The sequence below is a fragment of the Canis lupus genome, chromosome 25 (assembly GCF_003254725.2).
Source record: "Canis lupus dingo isolate Sandy chromosome 25, ASM325472v2, whole genome shotgun sequence".
In the NCBI taxonomy this organism is placed as follows: Eukaryota; Metazoa; Chordata; class Mammalia; order Carnivora; family Canidae; genus Canis; species Canis lupus.
In genome coordinates this window covers 7649049-7667644 of record NC_064267.1, presented here as the reverse complement: position 1 = coordinate 7667644, position 18596 = coordinate 7649049, and the positions used below count along the sequence as shown (strand labels likewise).

Here is an 18596-nt window from a genome sequence, read left to right as displayed (position 1 = left end):
CATAAAACAAATTAAAGTAGGGCAAACATCTTCACAATTAGATAATAAAAAGTTCAAGTTGTTACCTCTTTTGTTGAGTTTTTTATTATTCAAATAACTAATCAAGAACAGTTGAAAAGATTATCCAAACCAGTTTTGGTATCCTGTGAGTATATGGCTGACAATAATCCTTTGGGTGGGCACTGAGCACTCTTTCTTGATGGTGAGGATCTTCAACAGCACCAAGAAGACTGAAGAATTCAACTACAAACAAAACACAGGCCAAACAAGTCCAGACAAAACAGTGACTTACATGGAGTCAGCTGTCAGTGTCTCAGGCTATTTCCCTATTTATGCCACTCCCCTGCATGTAGACCTTCACTCTCCCCCACAATCCCCACACCCTGCCTGGTCCCACCTCATGTGACAGACAGAGGCAGTCTCCCTGACAGTGCCTGACCTCCTGTCTTTAAATCCACACCTGTCCTCTGTACCATTCCCTGAGGATCCAGCTATTTACACTAGAAAGTTCATAATAAATACACTAATTCATGCAAATGTGTTACCAAGTTTGTGGAGTCAATGTTGTTGCCAGAAACACAATTTCTGTTCTGCCTGGGACATTTCAAAGACAATGCCGGCACCCAAGGGGTATTTAGAGAAGGGGAATTAACCCTTCTAAGAGCCTATTATTTTTCAGGCACTATGTTAAGTACTTTGCACAAGTTATGTCACTAATCCTCATTTAATATTCCCTTGACAGGTTGCTATCATAAATCTTTTTTGCAGGTGAAGAAATTGAGGCTCTGAGAGGGTGTCTTGTTTAAGATCACACAGCCAGACAGCAAGAGCTACAAGATGGGAACACATCCTCATTCCAGCACTCTGCCCCACCTCTTTACCCAAGCAACAATAAAACACCCTAGCAACCAGCAGCAGGAAGAGGATCTTGAAATAGGCAGGGACTTGGGGCTCCTAGAGCCAACCACATTCTCCTGCTATTTCCCTCCTTATACATTTCTATCTACCCCTTGAGGCCCACTAATCAGTACATTATGCCAAACACAAAACAGGGAGGCATGTTCTCATCATAATTGTTAAAAAAAAAAAAAAAAAAACCTGTACATAGCTACAACACTCATAAAGTTCCCCCATAAGAACAGATTAATAATTAGGGGTGACTGGTCTGTAGGAGAAGACCAGAAAGCAGTGTAGCATGAATGTGAAAGATGAATATAATAATCAAAAGTATATTCCAGAAAGTGTCCTTGACACAATATATCCAAATTTAGCAGATGGAAATGACTCGTGAAATGGCCACAGCCAAATATGTCCATGCTGGCTGCGTGCAGCTTGTATTGTACTGGTGTCACATTGGAGCTGCCTCATGAAGGAGGGAGGGAAAACACTTCTTCCTAACTTCAGTCCTAACATAAACTCCATGAGGGCAGGACTGTTTTCACTGCTATAGCCCCCAGGTATCAAACAATGTCTGGATTGAGGCTACTCAATAAATAGTTGTTAAACGAATAAATTAATTTCTTCACCTGCTTTCTCTGGAATTCCTCTTAGCCTCTTATCCCTTCTCAGACTACATTAATCCCACATTTTCTAGTAGTCCCCCAAATCTCAAACTCTTCTCCTAAACCTTTCGTCCTTCTCACAGCAGAACCAGGTTTAAAAGAAACAAAAACATTTTTATTGGGTATATGTATATTTCTAGCTGAAAAATGGAAACACAGAAAACTCTTAGAAATAAAATTAAAAGGAAGAAAGAAAACATATGGTAAATGCAGAGTGCATTCAATTCTTCTTATCAAAACCATGCACATATATACCAAAATCATAGCAGCTGTGTTTATTTCCTAATTTAGGCATTTGAAAAAAAAGTGCAATGTGTTTATTTTAATGTCAGCTTGATGTCAAGTTTAAAATAGAATGTAAATCTGTCTACATGTTTTACCTCCTTTCCTAAAGAATTGTTTAATATTTAAATATAACCTCTATCCCTAACTCCCAGCTTTTATCACACAACAATCTGGGGTGGAGGGGCGGGGGTGGTAATCCCTCATAAACTGTGTGTTGACAGAATGCTCTAAAATATGTTCTAACCAATAAAGTTGAGAAATAAATTTGGTAACAACAATCTAAGCTTTGTTGTTTTTCATAAAAAGATCTACATTTAAAGGAAATAGAAAATCACATGTGCAATAGCACACAGGGTTGCTATGGTAATAGACTACATTTTTTATATTTACTCTTCGATTTTGGTACATGGAGCTATTACAACCAAATAATGTCAACATCCACTTCCTTCTGATCATACAGAAGTCTCTGGAATAAGTTGTACTTACAGTTCTAGATATTCTCATTTTTAACCAATCTTCTTCTGTCTTTTCTAGAAATTATAATTAAAATACATAAAATAATGATTAATATTTGGCATTGGGGTTAAGTTTATCATTTATCATCATTATACTCGTGTAGGAACATTCTCAAAATGGCAAAATAAACCTTATAACCACAAATGTCCACTTAAACATTTAAAATATTGGGGTTGTGGGGGCGCCTGGGTGGCTCAGTCAGTTAAGCATCTGCCTTCAGCTCAGGTCATCAGGTCATGATTCTGAGGTCCTGGAATCAAGCCCCTAGTTACACTCCCTGCTCAGTGGAGAGCCTGCTTCTCCCTCTGCCCCTGCCCACCAGCTTATGCTCATTCTCTAATGAATAAATAAAATCTTAAAAAATAAAATATTGGGGTTGGTGTAAGAGTGTGTAAGTGTATGTGTGAATGTGTATGAGAGAGAGAGAGAGAGTGTGTGTGTGTATGTGTGTGTGTGTAGGTGTGTGTGTTTAGGCAGCAATAAATTCTCCATGGGGATTGAAAAGAAATAAGAAGTTTAGAAAAATGTTACTTAGTTTTACTAACTGGGCACATAAAACAAATCTACTTTTCCCGCAGCTGTGCTTATATGAACCGTTAAGAAATACCTACTATCCTGCACTATATAATTTTATGTTTCACTAAACCTTGCTTTTACCATTTATCTCACAATGTACCCCTAGCATTGCCTCTGGGAATATTCAAATAACTATCAACTAATGTCAACTCTCTCCCCATTACATTATACGGTGTGCTGCCTTTTCCAGAATTTCTATTACCTTTCTAATCTTCCCCACCAGTCTTCCTCCACCTACCTGGAAAATTAACAGCCTGTCAGAATGGTCATGTCTCTCACTATGGACCAACAGAAAATACCAATAATGAGGTGCTTCCAAGTCAAGTAAATATGAATCTAATTTGTAACTATTACTCTATCATACCAGGATAAGATTGAGGGCTGGACAGAAGATGTAATGAAGAAAGAGCTCTCCTAAAATGGGCACCTCAGTAATCCACAGTAGGCCCTTATATCAGCCTACATTACAGCAAAGTTAGGGAATTAAACACAGTTTTCTCTTTGGAACTAACTGAAAGAGCATATATTAGCCACCCATCAACATACAGTCTTTCTCTAATTTAATATAAGAGATGTAGCCCTTCATACTACATTTGGTGATCAGGTTTTGTCCAATTGTTTGTTGTGTTTTTGTTTTTGTTTTAAGAAATCAGTTAGAGAAGTTCTTCTTTGAAAGCCATAAAAATATACCTCTAGTGAAGTCTTCCATTGCGAATAGATCATCTTCAGTGTCTTCCAGTCAAGGGAAACCACACAGTCATCAGGCATCAAAGATTCTGTGAAAATAAAAGCGAACAAATTTCATCTCCAATGTCATACAGATTTTTTACCCTAAATGTGAAGATATGCAAACATGATATTTAGACTGATATAATGGTAAGAACCTGGTTTGGAAGATATTTCACTGATGGCTAGAGCAGGAGTTAGTTTATCTCAGGCCTTTATTATTAAACACTATCCTGACACAATGGAAATGCTTATTTATACATGTAAAGGGATATGTATCATAGTTCAAATTTTCATTAAGTAAAAATATATATCAATAATAAATATATTATAACATACATATATATATATATGTGTATATATATATATTTGCTTCAAGTGGCATTGTCACAGGGCATAGAAATTCAGGTAGTTATCCTTTCCCGTGATAGGTAGAAACAGCACAACTATAGCAAGTTTAGTCTTACTGTAAACTATTCCTTCCACATAAGAGTGTCTGGGGAAAAATCCTCACAGACAATTAAGATGTTCACAAATAAGTCCAAACACTGATATATACATATCAGCCATATCAAATCACACAAAATTTTTTTCCTATACACACATGTCCCTGGCAATATGAATAGTTTGGTTTCTTCAGACCTGTGTGTGGTTTTACTATATAATACCTCCTAATACTAGGATTCATTTGAGCTCCCTGCTTCATTTACAAGGCCACTAGCCATACATGCATCAAAGCTTTGCTTCTCCAACTTGGCCAAACAAATCAGCTGACAGTTTCCACTTAAGTTTTTCCTCTCCTTTTTTAAGCACCCACAATATCCAAATGTGAAATTCTTTCCCTATATATTTTTTAAGCTACATTTGTATAAGCACTGCTTATAATTCATTTTTACATTAAAGCCATCCCCCAAAAAACCATAACCCCATATTCTCTTCAACAATCCCTTAAGCACTGCTAACCTGGCTTATAGAATATTCATAAGTTTGTCATTTATATTTTCTGTGTGCAATAATTTTGTTTTGTGTTAGTCTTGCTCCCCATTTAGAAGGTAAGCAATTTGATGAATGAGGTCTATTTCCTCTGGAAAGCTTTCCAAAGCTTAATTAATGGATGCTTGATCATTACTGTTGATTATGATGGTATTGTGCATTCAAGGGAGGAGGAGGTTTAGAATCTTTTCACACCAGTGCCTTCATGTTTTCTGATGTTAATTTAAGACAGTGATTGTTAATCTTTTCAAGTCATGTGCTGACACCCCCCCCCCCCGTCCCAGAAAGTGATAAAATCTATTAACTTTCTCAGAAAAATGGTTCAAAATGACACAAAAATTTTTTGCATTCATTTAGAATATGGACCTAGGACTAGGACCCCTGACCTAAAATGACTTCACTTATCTTTCAAAATTCCCTAAAGCAAATGCATTTTAATTTTTTTAATTGGTACATTTCTCCAGTGTGTCTAGGATAGCATACTGTAGCAAACAGTTTAAGGAGTGATTATTCACAGTTTACAAAAATGATAAACATAATGCTAGACCCTCAAGAGCAGGTTAATAACTGCTTGATGCCTCACCCTGAGACTTAGCCAGTCTTGGGTCTGGGATCTGGGCCCCAATTTTGTCCAGAACAGCAGAAATTTAGAGGCAATGTAAAAACCTCTGGAAGATAAGCTCTGAGAGAAGAGCAGGACCCAGAGACCCTGGTATGGGTCCTCTACTTCTGGTATGTTTAGAAAAGAAAGAATATCAAAAAGATACAGGAGAACTGTGGGGAATGGAGCTTTGACTTCTTGGCTCTTACAGTTTCTGTCCCCAAGGAAGAGGACACATTCAACTCAATTAAATCACTAACACTGCAACTGATTTACAGATAAGGAAAAATTGGAATATGTGTTCAATTTCCTAAGACTTTTGGCATCTTAAATATATTATTTAGAAGTTTATTTAGAATTTTACTTAGGATATTACAAAAACATTTTAATGTGTTTTAATAATAGGTGGATTTTTCATTTCCAAAAACAAGAGCCAGAAGGAATCTTTGTATCTTTTTCAGATAGTTTTAAAAATTCAACTTATTTCAGATATTTTTTCATCATTTAACCTTCACATTTCCACCCTCTTTACTATTCTGTTATCTATGAACCATACTGCGAATGAGAAAGGAAAGGGCCATTTGCCAAACAAGGAAAATGTATAAAATAGGAAGATTAAAAAAAAAGGGGGATAACCCATCTCTATTTGTTTCATTACTGTTTGCCTGCCTCATCCTTTGTTCTTCTCAGTGTCTATTTATTTATTTATTTTTTAAATTTTTATTTATTTATGATAGTCACAGAGAGAGAGAGAGAGGCAGAGACATAGGCAGAGGGAGAAGCAGGCTCCATGCACCGGGAGCCCAACGTGGGATTCGATCCCAGGTCTCCAGGATCGCGCCCTGGGCCAAAGGCAGGTGCCAAACCGCTGCGCCACCCAGGGATCCCTCAGTGTCTATTTATATAGAGAGTCCAAGGATTCTAAGTGCTCAAAGACATTTAAGACTGCTGGTCCTTGGGATCCCTGGGTGGCGCAGCGGTTTGGCGCCTGCCTTTGGCCCAGGGCGCGATCCTGGAGACCCGGGATCGAATCCCACGTCAGGCTCCCGGTGCATGGAGCCTGCTTCTCCCTCTGCCTGTGTCTCTGCCTCTCTCTCTCTCTCACTGTGTGCCTATCATTAAAAAAAAAAAAAAAAAAAAAAAAAGACTGCTGGTCCTTGAGGTGGAGGCCAGCACATGACTGAAGATCAAGCACCATTTGCTATGGGTCCTCTACTTCTACTGCTGAAAAGTGAAGGGAGATCAATTAACTGCATGAAATCACTAATACAGGGTAGAAACACTTCAAAAAACTACTCATATATGTTAAGATGAACTTTTTTTTTTTTTTTTTTGGAGGGAATAAATATAATTTACCCATTGGAACTCCGGGGGATCCAAAAAGCTTTACTAGTTGAAAGGCAAACACTTGTGATAATTGCAGCTCAAGGGAATCAAAGCCAGTGCTTGTTAAATCTTGGTCATCCTCAGTTTGCAAGAACTGTAAGGGCTTAGGTTCTTCCCACGTCTTCAGCCTTTTGTCGAAACTTTCACTTAAAAAGTGAAGATCAGAAGTGACCCTAAAAGAGTAGAAAGGATCAGGTTGGCTACTTAAAATTTCTGAAGAACTAAATCCTCGGTCACTTAGTTGGTTATCTACTCTTGTCTGAGATTTGAAAGTCAAAAATGATTTCTTGCTTGTAAAAGATACCATCTGAAAGCTAGCTGTATATTGTAGCACAAGAGAAGGAATAGGGTTTTTGTAAAAATATACAGAGTGCCTTAGTCTATTAAATGGCAGGTAATAAGAATAAGATTGTCTACCAACATTTAGAGGAAGATCTTTGATAATATCAAAGTAAAACCACGATGGATGATGATAATGATTCAAGGTCATAAGTTTTCGTGTATTCTCCTTTTTATGATTTATTTCTGAAATTCTATCTTTTTCTTCTTCCAAAATAATTTCTAGTCCTTTGCTTTCTGTTGACAAGCCACATGACCCTCTTTCTTTTACACTGATATATCTCTGTTCCAGTAAGTTAAAGTTTGGTGCCAAATTGAAAATCCTTTTCTCTCTCCTTTTCTTATTCTTTGTTGAGTGTAAGTCACTCTTTGGGATATCCAGTTTAGGCAAGCAGATTCTAATGATACTTGTTTCAGTTTCTATGAATGAATCTGTATTCTCAGTTGGAGGTGACAAATCTTCATTTTCTATCAATAGTTTCTCCTCTATCAATGTTTCTGGACAGCTCCTTGATACTGAAGTTTCTTCACAAGCAGAGATCAATGTAATCAATTGTCCCCTGCTGTCCGGAGAGACCAGCTTTTGCCATCTATCTTTCTTTGGTCTTTGTTCACATATAAACTTATGAGGTCCCTCAGGCCAGCTCCCTAAACAGGGTTGTCTCTCAGAGCCCATCCATAATTCTTCATCAGATAGATTGTTTGGAAAAAAAGCCCAATAGTTGTTTTCAGTTGCATTTATTCCTTGTTTCTTTCTTAAATCTTTCTCTAAGGTTCTGGACCCATACTGATGGCAAAGAATTGTTTCATTTGGGAGTCTTTTATCTACCTTCTCTCTCTTCTGCATAGATAAGCAGGAGATGTCAGTGGATCCACCCTGGATGTCTGATGCCATGGGTTGCCCATTTCCAGTATGCTTTCCTATCTTCGTGTAGTCATCACTTGCTACGCAGGAAAGATCCTGAGTCACTGTCAGGCAAGTAACAGAGTTTTCATTTGACATCAGTGACATATTTAGAAACAAATCATTGTTTTCTTTAGAGAGGTAATTTTCTGGTGCATTGTCCAGCTCAATTTCAGATGTAACATTTGGAAAACTCTCTTCAGGATTTATGCTTTTCCACACTTCATCTTTGTGGCCATTTACTAAATCTCTTAGTTCATCTCCCAGTTCATCAGTGAAGTCATGCACCGATTCTCTTTTGGTGTCTTCCAGGTCTTCCTCTTCACTCTGGGATGGGTCCTGATCCCCTGGTATATGGTAACTTAAGATTTCAAATGAGTTTTCTCCCATGATTTTACTATGACTGTTCTGCTTTTTATTTCTTTTTCTGTTTCTCTTCTGTTTGGTTTTGCTGAGCCTGTGCCCAGTTTTCTTCAAATCTCTTTCTCTGAAATATAAAAGAATTAAGAACATTTATCACTTAATTATTTGTATAACACTAGCAACTAAAACATACTCTTAATGTGCAAATCACTAGTACAAGAGATTTTAAAGCATTGTGTACTTTGTAGTATAGTTTTAAAATTTTAAAAAGAGAAAAACTTTAATTCTCTCAACTAAAAATGAGTACACTTTAAGGAAGCTACAAGTCATTTTCACATACTTGTTTCATAAATCAGTAACTTACAAATTATAAAGCACATTTGATGACAAACAGCAAAATCCAGGGTTTGCAGATGCTTCTAATTGCCTACCTCGCAGTGGTTCTAAAGCAGAGGTTCTATCACTACTTAATGAGGTTTGTAAGTCTGTAGAGGCATTGTAGGTGGTCACAATGACTGGAGATGTGTTACTGGCACTTGGTACTGAGGCCAGGGGTGTTTACCTTCCTGCAATGCCAGGGACAATACCACAGTAAAAAATTATCCCACCTAAAAGAATATAGTGTTCTTTATTCCTACTATAATAGTATTTCCATTGACCACACTAAAAGTTCACAGTTCTCCTTAATTAAAGATAATCTTTTGATTCTAAAAGAAAAAAAAAGAGGATTTAGAACATTATCTAATTTAGAACATAAAGATCTAGTTATCTTCTATAAGGTACAGATAGAGACATAGTAAAATGCAGTGGGGGGAAGGACAATAGACACAGCTGAGAAAAAAAAAAATCCAGGATAGAGAACAGAAACAAAACAAAACAACAAACAACAAACAATTAAACAAGCAAACAAACATGGAAGCCAAAAGAAATAATGAAGGAAAAATTCAGTTGACTGGCTGGGTGTTGGACAAAGGAACTTGTTGAATCTACCCCTGTCTTCTGGCCTGGTTTATTTCATCCCATGCTGTCAGGCAATTTTCAATAGACAGGAGCCCTGAACACCTTGTTCTTTGTCACCTAATTGCTACTGCCCTTGTTTCCACATTCCTGGATGTTAGCATAGAAAGAACATTAAGGAATGCTAAATTACTAAGGAGAAGTTGTGATAGGACTTCTGTAAAAAAGATATCAAGTAAAGAATGCCAACATTGGCAGTAACTCATCATGGTCAGTAAAAGCTGATTCAGTGAAAGCTTTAGCAGAAGCCTAAGGTGCAATAAATTAATGAAACTCATACTATAGACTAGGATGTTACTCTAAAAACACAGCCACAATAATGGAGGAATTGGCAGATGCTCTGACTTACTGCCATGAGAAAAAGGTGATTCACGGGGATATTAAACCAGAGAACCTACTGCTCGGGTTCAAGGGTGAGGTGAAAATTGCAGACTTCGGCTGGTCTGTGCACACACCATCTCTGAGGAGAAAGACAATGTGTGGGACTCCGGACTACTTGCCCCCAGAAATGATTGAGAGGAGAACATACAATGAGAAGGTTGATCTATGGTGCACTGGAGTACTTTGCTATGAGCTGTTGGTAGGATATCCACCCTTTGAGAGCCCTTCCCATAATGAGACCTACAGACGCATCCTCAAGGTAGACCTACGATTTCCCCCATCATTACCTTTGGGGGCCTAGGACTTAGTCTCCAAGCTTCTCAGATACCAGCCTTTGGAAAGGCTACCCTTGGCCCAGATCATGGAGCACCCCTGGGTCAGGGCCCACTCGAGGAGGGTGTTGCTTCCATCTGTTCAAATGGCTTCTTGAGGGCTGTCTGCACCTGTTTCATTGTGTTTGTTCAGAGCTTTGCTGGCTCTCTTATCTTTTGTTTCTTCTAAGATGCTAATTAATAAAAGCTGAATCATTTTGTAAAACAAAAAACAAAAAAACCCACAAACTCTTCAGCAACCTCTGATCATCCTCCCACAGGCTCCCAGGAGAGCTGGGAGGGCCAGCCAGCCCCCAGGCCCCACCACTCTCTTTGCCCAAACATGAAGCATCCTGTTGCAAGTAAAGGAGGAAAAGAATGGGTAGAGTTTATTGTTGCCTTATTTACTAAAATAAATGGTAATAGACTGAGGACTTTAAACTCATGTCAGGACTGGTGATTCTATGGAAATAAATGCACTTAACTTATACTTTTAAATAGCTTTCCATGGCACAAGGAAAAGGGAGCCCTAACACATGTAAATGGGAGTTTTTTTCTCAACATAAGGATTATATTTATTTTTTTATCACTACATTAGAAGTGAAAATAAACTGCAAGTTGCAAATGCATGCCACTTAATGAATATTGAACAACAGATACATCCACTGTAGCTCAACTTCTGGAGATGCAAGGACTACATAAACAAAGGTCATCAATGGTAAGATGACTGACAGCATCTGACAGCTAGAATGTATGTATCAATAGAAAATTTTAAAAAGGGAACTACTCCTGACCTCTTAGCCAGTGAATAGGGGTGGGAAGACATCAGAAGATGCCTAAAATCTCTACACACACATAGGTTTATAAACAAACAAACAAAAAAAAGCCCCAAACTAAGACACTTAAGCAATGCTGATATGTACAATTCATGACCAAAATGTTAATAACTTTCTATGATATCAGGAATCCTAATGCCCACAATGTGACTTTGAAAACTGACTCAAAAAAAAAACAAAACAAAACAAAACAAACTACTGCATATTTGCTATGTATTAAAACTAGTTGCTTTACACATATTAACTCATATAATTTTCACAGCAATGATACTTGCCTTACTTCACAACAGTAAGGCAAATGCTAGTTTTATCCCCATCTCAAAAAGACAATTGAAAAAAAGAATTTAAAGAGTTTGCTCAGCTACAGCGACTGTGGAAAACAGTAGTATGGAGTTTCCTCAAAAAATTAAGGACAGAACTATCAAATGATCCAGTAATTCCACTGCTGAGAATATTGAGAATGTATCTGAAGGATACAAAAACACTAACTCAGAAAGATATCTGCACCTCTATGTTTATAGCAGCCTAATAGCCAAGACAGAAACAACCTGAGTATCCATTGAGAAATGAAGAGATAAAGAAGTGGTATATAGGGGATCCCTGGGTGGCTTAGCGGTTTAGCACCTGCCTTTGGCCCAGGGAGCGATCCTGGAGTCCTGGGATTGAGTCCCTTGTCGGGCTCCCGGCATGGAGCCTGCTTCTCCTTCTGCCTGTGTCTCTGCCTCTCTCTCTCTCTCTCTCTGTGTCTATCATGAATAAATAAATAAAATCTTAAAAAAAAGAGAAGTGGTATATATAAATATAAATATATATATATATATATATATGTATGTACACACACACAGACACACACACACACACATACACACACAGAATATTACTTCCTCACTAAAAATGAGGAAATCCTATCATTGACAACAACATGGTTGGAACTTGAAGGCATTATGCCAAATGAAATAAGTGAGACAGAGAAAAGCAAATACTCTATGATCTTACTTATATGTGACATTTAAAAAACGAAACAAAACAGGGACACCTAGGTGGCTCTGTGGTTGAGCATCTGCCTTCTGCTCTCATTGTGATCCCAGAATCCTGGGATCAAGTCCCACATCAGGCTCACCACAGGAAGCCTGCTTTTCCTTTTGCCTATGTCTCTGCTTCTCTCTGTGTATCTCTCATGAATAAATAAAATCTTAAAAAAACAAAACAAAACAAAACAAAACAAAAAAAACCCAAAACCCCCCAGTCACAGATAAGGAGATCAGAGTTATAGTTACCAGATGTTGGGGCCTGGTGGAGGAGGAATTAAAGGAAGGTAGTCAAAAGGCACAAACTTCCAGTTATAAGATAAATAAGTCCTAGGGATGTAATATACAACATGATGACTATTACTAACACTGCTGTGTGGCATACAGAGAAGTTGTGAAGACAGCAGATCCCAAGAGTTCTCATTACAAACAGGATTTTCTTTTTTTTTAAATTGCATCTATATAACATGATAAAATGCTAACTAAACCTTATTGTGGTAACCATTTAACAACATATATAAATCAAACTATACATGCTATATACCTTAAGTTTATATGATGATAGATGCCAATTATTTCTCAATAGAACTGGAAAAAGAAAAAAATTTGCCCAGTGTCACATGGCTACCAGCAGGATTCAGACTAAAGCTGTCTCTGAGAGTCCACACTCTGACCATCATGCAAAACTGCCTCTTGATTTTAAAAAAAAGAGAATTTTATAAAATCACTTGCCTTCTCTTTCTTCTCTCCTTCCTTTCATCTTTGAATTGTCACATATACATAAACACAGAGATATTCAGTTGATAAGGGCTGAATCCTTCCAATGGAAATTGGGCCTTGACTCCTATTATCACCTAGTATATAGACTTTTCTCTTGTCCTCTCTCCTTCTGAATCAAAGCAAATAATAAACAGCAACAGAAATTGAGAGGAAATGGTGTGGAGCAGAACCATTCCCATCTCCCTAATCAGCCTTTATGTCAAGGGTCCCTATGAGTTTTAGACAGATGGCCTAAAACTCAGATAGGCATAATGGACATAAGGGTCTTCTTCTGGGTATTTGTCACAGGGTAGAAGTAGTGAGAAATGATCACATTCTGGATATATTTTAAAGGAAAAGCAAGCAAGTCTTGAAAATAAATTGGATATAGAGTATTAGAAAAAGGTCAAGTATGAGCAAAAGGATTTGGGCCTATTGAAGGGACAAAATGACCATTTATTGAGACATAGAAAGAAGCCTATGAAGGGTATAGGTTTAGAGACAGGGTTGCCAAATCAGTTGGCTCAAAATTCAGTTCAGAGTTTGAACCAATAAGTTAATCTGTCCTTATAGCAGAGGTTAGAAAGTGGAGAAGATGAGGGTTTTGCCAATACACCTCAAGCGTTCTTTTGTTTGTTGAATGGATTACAATCCGATAGCTAGAGAAAGAATAGTAGAAACCTGCTAATGATGAAAATTCATGTTTGTAGAGAAGTTAACATAGATCATGAAAGAATGAGATAGCTTAAAAAATAAACTATCAAAGTCTGAGAGATCAGGCAATTTATTAAGGTAGTTTGCTAAAAGAGTCAGCCAAAGGAGACCCTAAGGATTGGAATTTCAAGTGAAAATACAGCACAATGCCAAGAAGTATGAAAATCAAAAGGCTGACTCCACAGAGAAGTGTGCCTGCAACTTGTACTGGTTCTGTACCATGAAGCTCTCTACAGCTACCATACTTGTTCTGGTACTTGGACCAGGCCTTCTAGAAAGGAAACACAAACCAATAACTGACTTGTGAAGCACTTGGGAGAGAGGAAAAGGGATGATGATGATAATTTGAGTTAGAATGTGTAGGCATGGAAGGTGGCTATTCAATAGTAGATGTATTTATAAAGTGTGGGAGGCTCATCAAACCTGTGCCAAGGCTCATTAAGCTTGATCTCATTTGTGCTCATTCATTTAGGGATGAATGGCACCATTAAAAGAAAAGAAACATGACTACATAGAAGTTAGTCATGGAGAAGAAATCAGGAGAGTTGGAGGCACAGGCTGTAGCTTAGAAAAGAAAAGAGTAAGAAATGAACAAATAGTAACACATCTCTGATTAATAATATTTTGTTTTCTAGATGATGGCTGAGAATCCAAGCTCCTGGGTAGGAATGAGTGAGTGTACCTCTTAAGAATGAGAAAAAGAGTGTTTGTTCAGAAACAAGCTAACCTGACCCAGTAAGCTGTGACTTGAAGACAGAGGTGAGAAAAATATCCAGATAAAGCCAAAACTAACTACTAGGGAGAAAAAAAAAAAAGTATCCTAAGTGCCTAAATTTCATGAAAATAATGAATAAGGGGCTAAAACCGGTATTTTCCATTGCAGAGGCCAACATACTAATTCATAAAGCATGAGCAATAAATGAAGTAAAATTCAATTAAAGCACACAGATTATAAAAAAGAGCTCTCACAGCTTTTTGGAATGACTGTAGTTGAACTAATCCCAGCCTAGATCCTAGTCCTGGTTCAGTAATAACTAGTATTGGGATCTTGGGCAAACCAGATCTCCCTTCTAAAATGGAGATAACATTACCTCCTTGCAGAGCTGTAAAATATACTAATATAGATGCTCCTAAATGACCTCTACTTAACTGACATGGCAGATTTAATAATTATCTCCATTGCCTCTGTACAACATAATGGGCTGATACTAATGGTACAAAAAAATGTTCCCAACTAAATGGCTGCCTTCTAGTAAAACTACACCCTCCTACTCCCATTGTTTAGGGCTGTATATTTACAAGGAGACAGATGAGTTTGTTCCCAAGTCTGTTTATACTAATTGTAATTGTTACTCTAACTATGTGATTTGATTAAATACCCTGTAACATTACATCAGCCAGTGGACTAAGAATACTAGAAAGTTTCTATAAAAAATAAAATTGAAGTAAGTGACTCAATAAGGAGGAGGCATTAAACAGTTGTTATCAAATGAGGTGTGATAACTATGAAGTTTGGCTCAAAATCATTAAAACCTATAATTTTGCACTCAGTATGAAGATTTGAAGATTTCTTTGGGTTCTCCCTCCAAATTACATCAGTAAAAACTAGAAATTCTTGACAATACATTGCAAGCATGGTTTATACATAAAAAATAAGCATAATCACACACTAAACAGAATCGTACATAAAAATTAATGAATGGCTGTGTATATAAGCATGCATTTTAAGTTCAAATAAAATGTTTAATGTATGTATCATTTCTTAATGATTCCTGACTTCAACCAATTTTTTCAATGAACTAACTACCTACTTGTTCCAATTATCTTAAATAAAAAGACTTTTATTGTAAATAAAGCACCTAGCACAATCTCTGGCACCTGGTGGATATTTCGTAAATGACAGCTCTTATTTTTATCACAAATCAACAACAAAATCATCTTATACATTTCACTGAGGCCCTCAGTATACTATTCAAGATTAGAATGTGACAATGAGACTATCATGATTTATGCAAAAAAGAAAAGTTGACACTACATTCAAAAATTAAACATATTCTTCTCAAACCATATGGAATATTTACAGAAATTAACCAGGCCATCAGGATAGCCTCTACAAATTTCAAAGCATTATTAATGTACAGTCCATATTCTTTGACTATAATACAATTAATTTTGAAATTAGTAATAAATTTTTTTTGAAATTTTAAAATGTTGAAAAATTCATAGATAGAAAAATTTGTAATGGAAATCTATAGAAGTGAATAACAGTAAAAAATAACTACATATAAAAATGGCATTTGAAGGGATATTTCCTTTCCTTTTGTAAAAAAAAAAAAAAGCTAAAATGCAAAGTTAAAAAGTTAACCACATAATTGAAGAAGTTAGAAAAAAAAGAGCAGAACAAAAATCCAAAAAGTAAAAGGGAAGGAATCATAAAGAATCAAAAAGATAACAAAGAAACATAAACACACCATATTCAGGACCAACAAAGTTAGAAGTTGGTTATTTGAGAAGATTAATAAAATTCATAAACCCCTGGTAAGATTAATCAAAGGGAGAAAAAAGCAATTTAGTCTTAAGGATGAAAAAGGAGGCACAAGGGATGCCTGGGTGGCTCAGTTAAAGCAACTGACTCTTGTTTTCACCTCAGTCATTGTCTCATTGTCTCATGAGATTGAGCCCTGCATTGGGCTCCATGCTGGGTGTTGAACCTGTTTGGAATTATCTCTCCCCCTTCTCTGCACCCCTGCTTACCCTCTCTCTCTCTCTTTCTCTCTCTCTCACTCAATAAAATAAAATGAAATAAAATAAAATAAATTAGAAAAGGGAAGTGCAAATGCAGTTCCAGGAGAGAGCTTAAAAGATAAAAGGACTGTGGCATTATTTATAATAACCAAGAAATGGAAGCAGTCTACATGTTCATCAATGAATGAATGGATAAAGAAAACTGGTGTGTATGTATGTGTGTGTGTGTGTGTGTGTGTGTGTGTAATGGAATTTTACTCAGCCATAAAAAAAAGAAAATCTTGACATTTGTGACAACATGGATGGACCTTAACAGCATTATATTAAGTGAAATAAGTCAGACAGAGAAAGACATATATTGCGTAATCTCCCTCATGTGAAATCTAAAAAAAAAAAAAAAAAAGCCCATAGATAGAAGGACGTATTGATGGTTAGCAGAAGGATAAAGTGGAGGATGGATAAAATGGGTGAAGGTGGACAAAAAGTTCCATGGCAGGCAGCTGTCCCTATACTGGAGTATAGGACAATGGAAATTATCAAGTCTGAGGAATAGAAAGAAAAAAGATCAAAGAAAAATGACAGAGCCTAAGGGACTTGTTGGATACTATCAACTGGGTAAATATACACATTGTAGAAGTCCCATAGAAAGGGGGGGGGGGGAGGAAGAGAGAATATTTGAAGAAATAATGGCAGAAAACTTCCCAACTTTGATGAAAGACCTGAATATTAACATCCAAGAAGCTTGATAAACTCCAAGATGAACTCAAAGAGGAGCACAAAAAGACACACAAACTTTCAAAAGACAAAGACCAAGAAAGAATCTTAAAGGGAACAACAGGGAAGCAACTTGTCACATGCAGGGATCCTCAATAAGAATATAAGCAGATTTCTCATCAGAAACTTAACAGACCAGAATGCAGTGGGCTAATAGGTTCAAAGGGCTAATAGAAAAATATGGTTGACTCAGAATCCTATATTGGCTAAATTAGACTTCAGAAATGAGGGCAAGGGGAGCCTGGGTGGCTCAGTGAGTTAAGCATCTGCCTTTATTTTAGCTCAGGTCATGATCCCAGGGACCTGGGATTGAGCCATGCATTCAGCTCTCTACTCAGTGCGGTGTCTGCTTCTCCCTCTTCCTCTCCCATCTGATCCATGCTCTCTCGCTTGCTTGCTCTCTCTCTCAAATAAATAAAATCTTTTTAAAATATGAGGGAGAAATTAAGGCATTCCCAGATAAACAAAAGCTGAGGATTCTGTTGCCACTACACTTGCTTTGTAAGAAATGCTCAAGGGAGTTCTGCAAAGTAAAATGAAAGGACACTAGACAAAGCTTGAGGCCAGATGAAGAAAATAAAGATCTCAACAAAGGTAAATACATGGGCAATTATAAAAACTATTATTATTGTAGTAACAAGTTGTAACTCAACTTTTTGTTTTCTATATGATTCACTAGATTAATACATTAAAAAACAATTTCTTTAGAAGCTAGTATTATTGTAACTATGGTTTGTAACTGCACATTTTGTTTTCTACATGAGACTAATGCATTTAAAAGAATTGTTACTCTATGTCCTGGGGCACACCATGTATAAAGATGTAATTTTGATACATCAACAACCAAAAGGATTGGGGATGGAAATATAAAGGAGCAGAGTTCTTGCATGTTATTGAAGGTAGGATGACATAAATTCAAATTAGAGTTTTATAACTTTTGAGGTTAAAATACACATAATAACCACAAAGAAATATCTATAGAATATACATGAAAGGAAATGAAAAAGGAACTTAAACATTTCACTGCAAAAAATCAACACAAAAGAAGGCAGTAAGGCAGAAAAAGATGGACAAAAATCAATTAAGGCATACAGAAAACAAATAGCAAAATGACAGAAGTCCCTCCTCATCAGTAATTATTTTAAATGTAAATGGCTTAAACTTTCCAAATGATAGTGATAGAATGGAAAAAACATATGATCCAAATACATACTGTTTACAAGAGACTCACTTTAGCTCCAAAGATACAAATAGATTGAAAATGAAAAGATGGAAAAATATTCCACAGAAATAGTAACCAAAAGAGAAAAAGGTATCTATATTAATATCAGACAAAATAGACTTTAAATAAAAAAAAGATTACAAGAGAAAAAGAACATTATATATCAATAAAAGGTTCAAGATAACAAGAACATATAACAATTATAAACATGCACATAATATCAGACCATCAAAATACATGAAGCAAAAATTGACAACACTGAAAGGAGAAAGAAACAGTTCTACAAATTTTGGGAGATTTCAATACTCTATTTTCAGTAATGTGTAGAACAACCAGATAGAAGATAAGGAAATAGAGGATTTAATATAGTAAATAAACCAACTGGACCTAACATTTATAGAACACTGTATCTAACAACAAAAGCACAAACATTCTTCTCAAGCACACATGGGACATTTTCCAGAACAGATTATAAATTAGGCTACAAATTAAGTTTCAATAAATTTTAACAGATAGATATCATACAAAATATATTCTCCTACCTCAAAGGGATAAAGT

At 36.5% G+C, this 18596-nt stretch overlaps 2 protein-coding genes across 9 annotated transcripts in view; one reads left to right on the top strand and one right to left on the bottom strand.

Annotated features, from left to right (window-relative positions):
• Positions 1-68: 68 nt before the first annotated feature.
• Positions 69-18596, bottom strand: part of N4BP2L2 (NEDD4 binding protein 2 like 2) — a 72611-nt gene continuing 54083 nt past the window's right edge. For 6 of the 8 annotated variants that reach the window (XM_035718465.2, XM_025462544.3, XM_049101161.1 and 3 more), the window contains 4 exons: positions 6616-8375; positions 3630-3715; positions 2334-2377; positions 69-243 (listed from right to left, as the gene is read on the bottom strand). In XM_035718465.2, coding sequence (XP_035574358.1) covers positions 2354-2377; positions 3630-3715; positions 6616-8375 — 1870 coding nt within the window. In that variant the 3' untranslated portion in view covers positions 69-243; positions 2334-2353. Of the gene's footprint in view, positions 244-2333; positions 2378-3629; positions 3716-6615; positions 8376-18596 lie in introns of those variants that run through there. The other 2 variants (XM_035718470.2, XM_035718459.2) reach the window with 2 other exon arrangements.
• On the top strand, positions 9213-10116 carry LOC125753617 (aurora kinase C-like). Its single transcript, XM_049101169.1, has one exon. It carries the CDS (start codon positions 9588-9590, stop codon positions 9948-9950), a length of 363 nt encoding a protein of 120 aa, XP_048957126.1. The 5' UTR covers positions 9213-9587; the 3' UTR covers positions 9951-10116.

Bases quoted from the DNA above. Each gene is read 5' to 3' on its own strand.
- LOC125753617 (XM_049101169.1), top strand. From the start codon at position 9,588: ATGGAGGAATTGGCAGATGCTCTGACTTACTGCCATGAGAAAAAGGTG.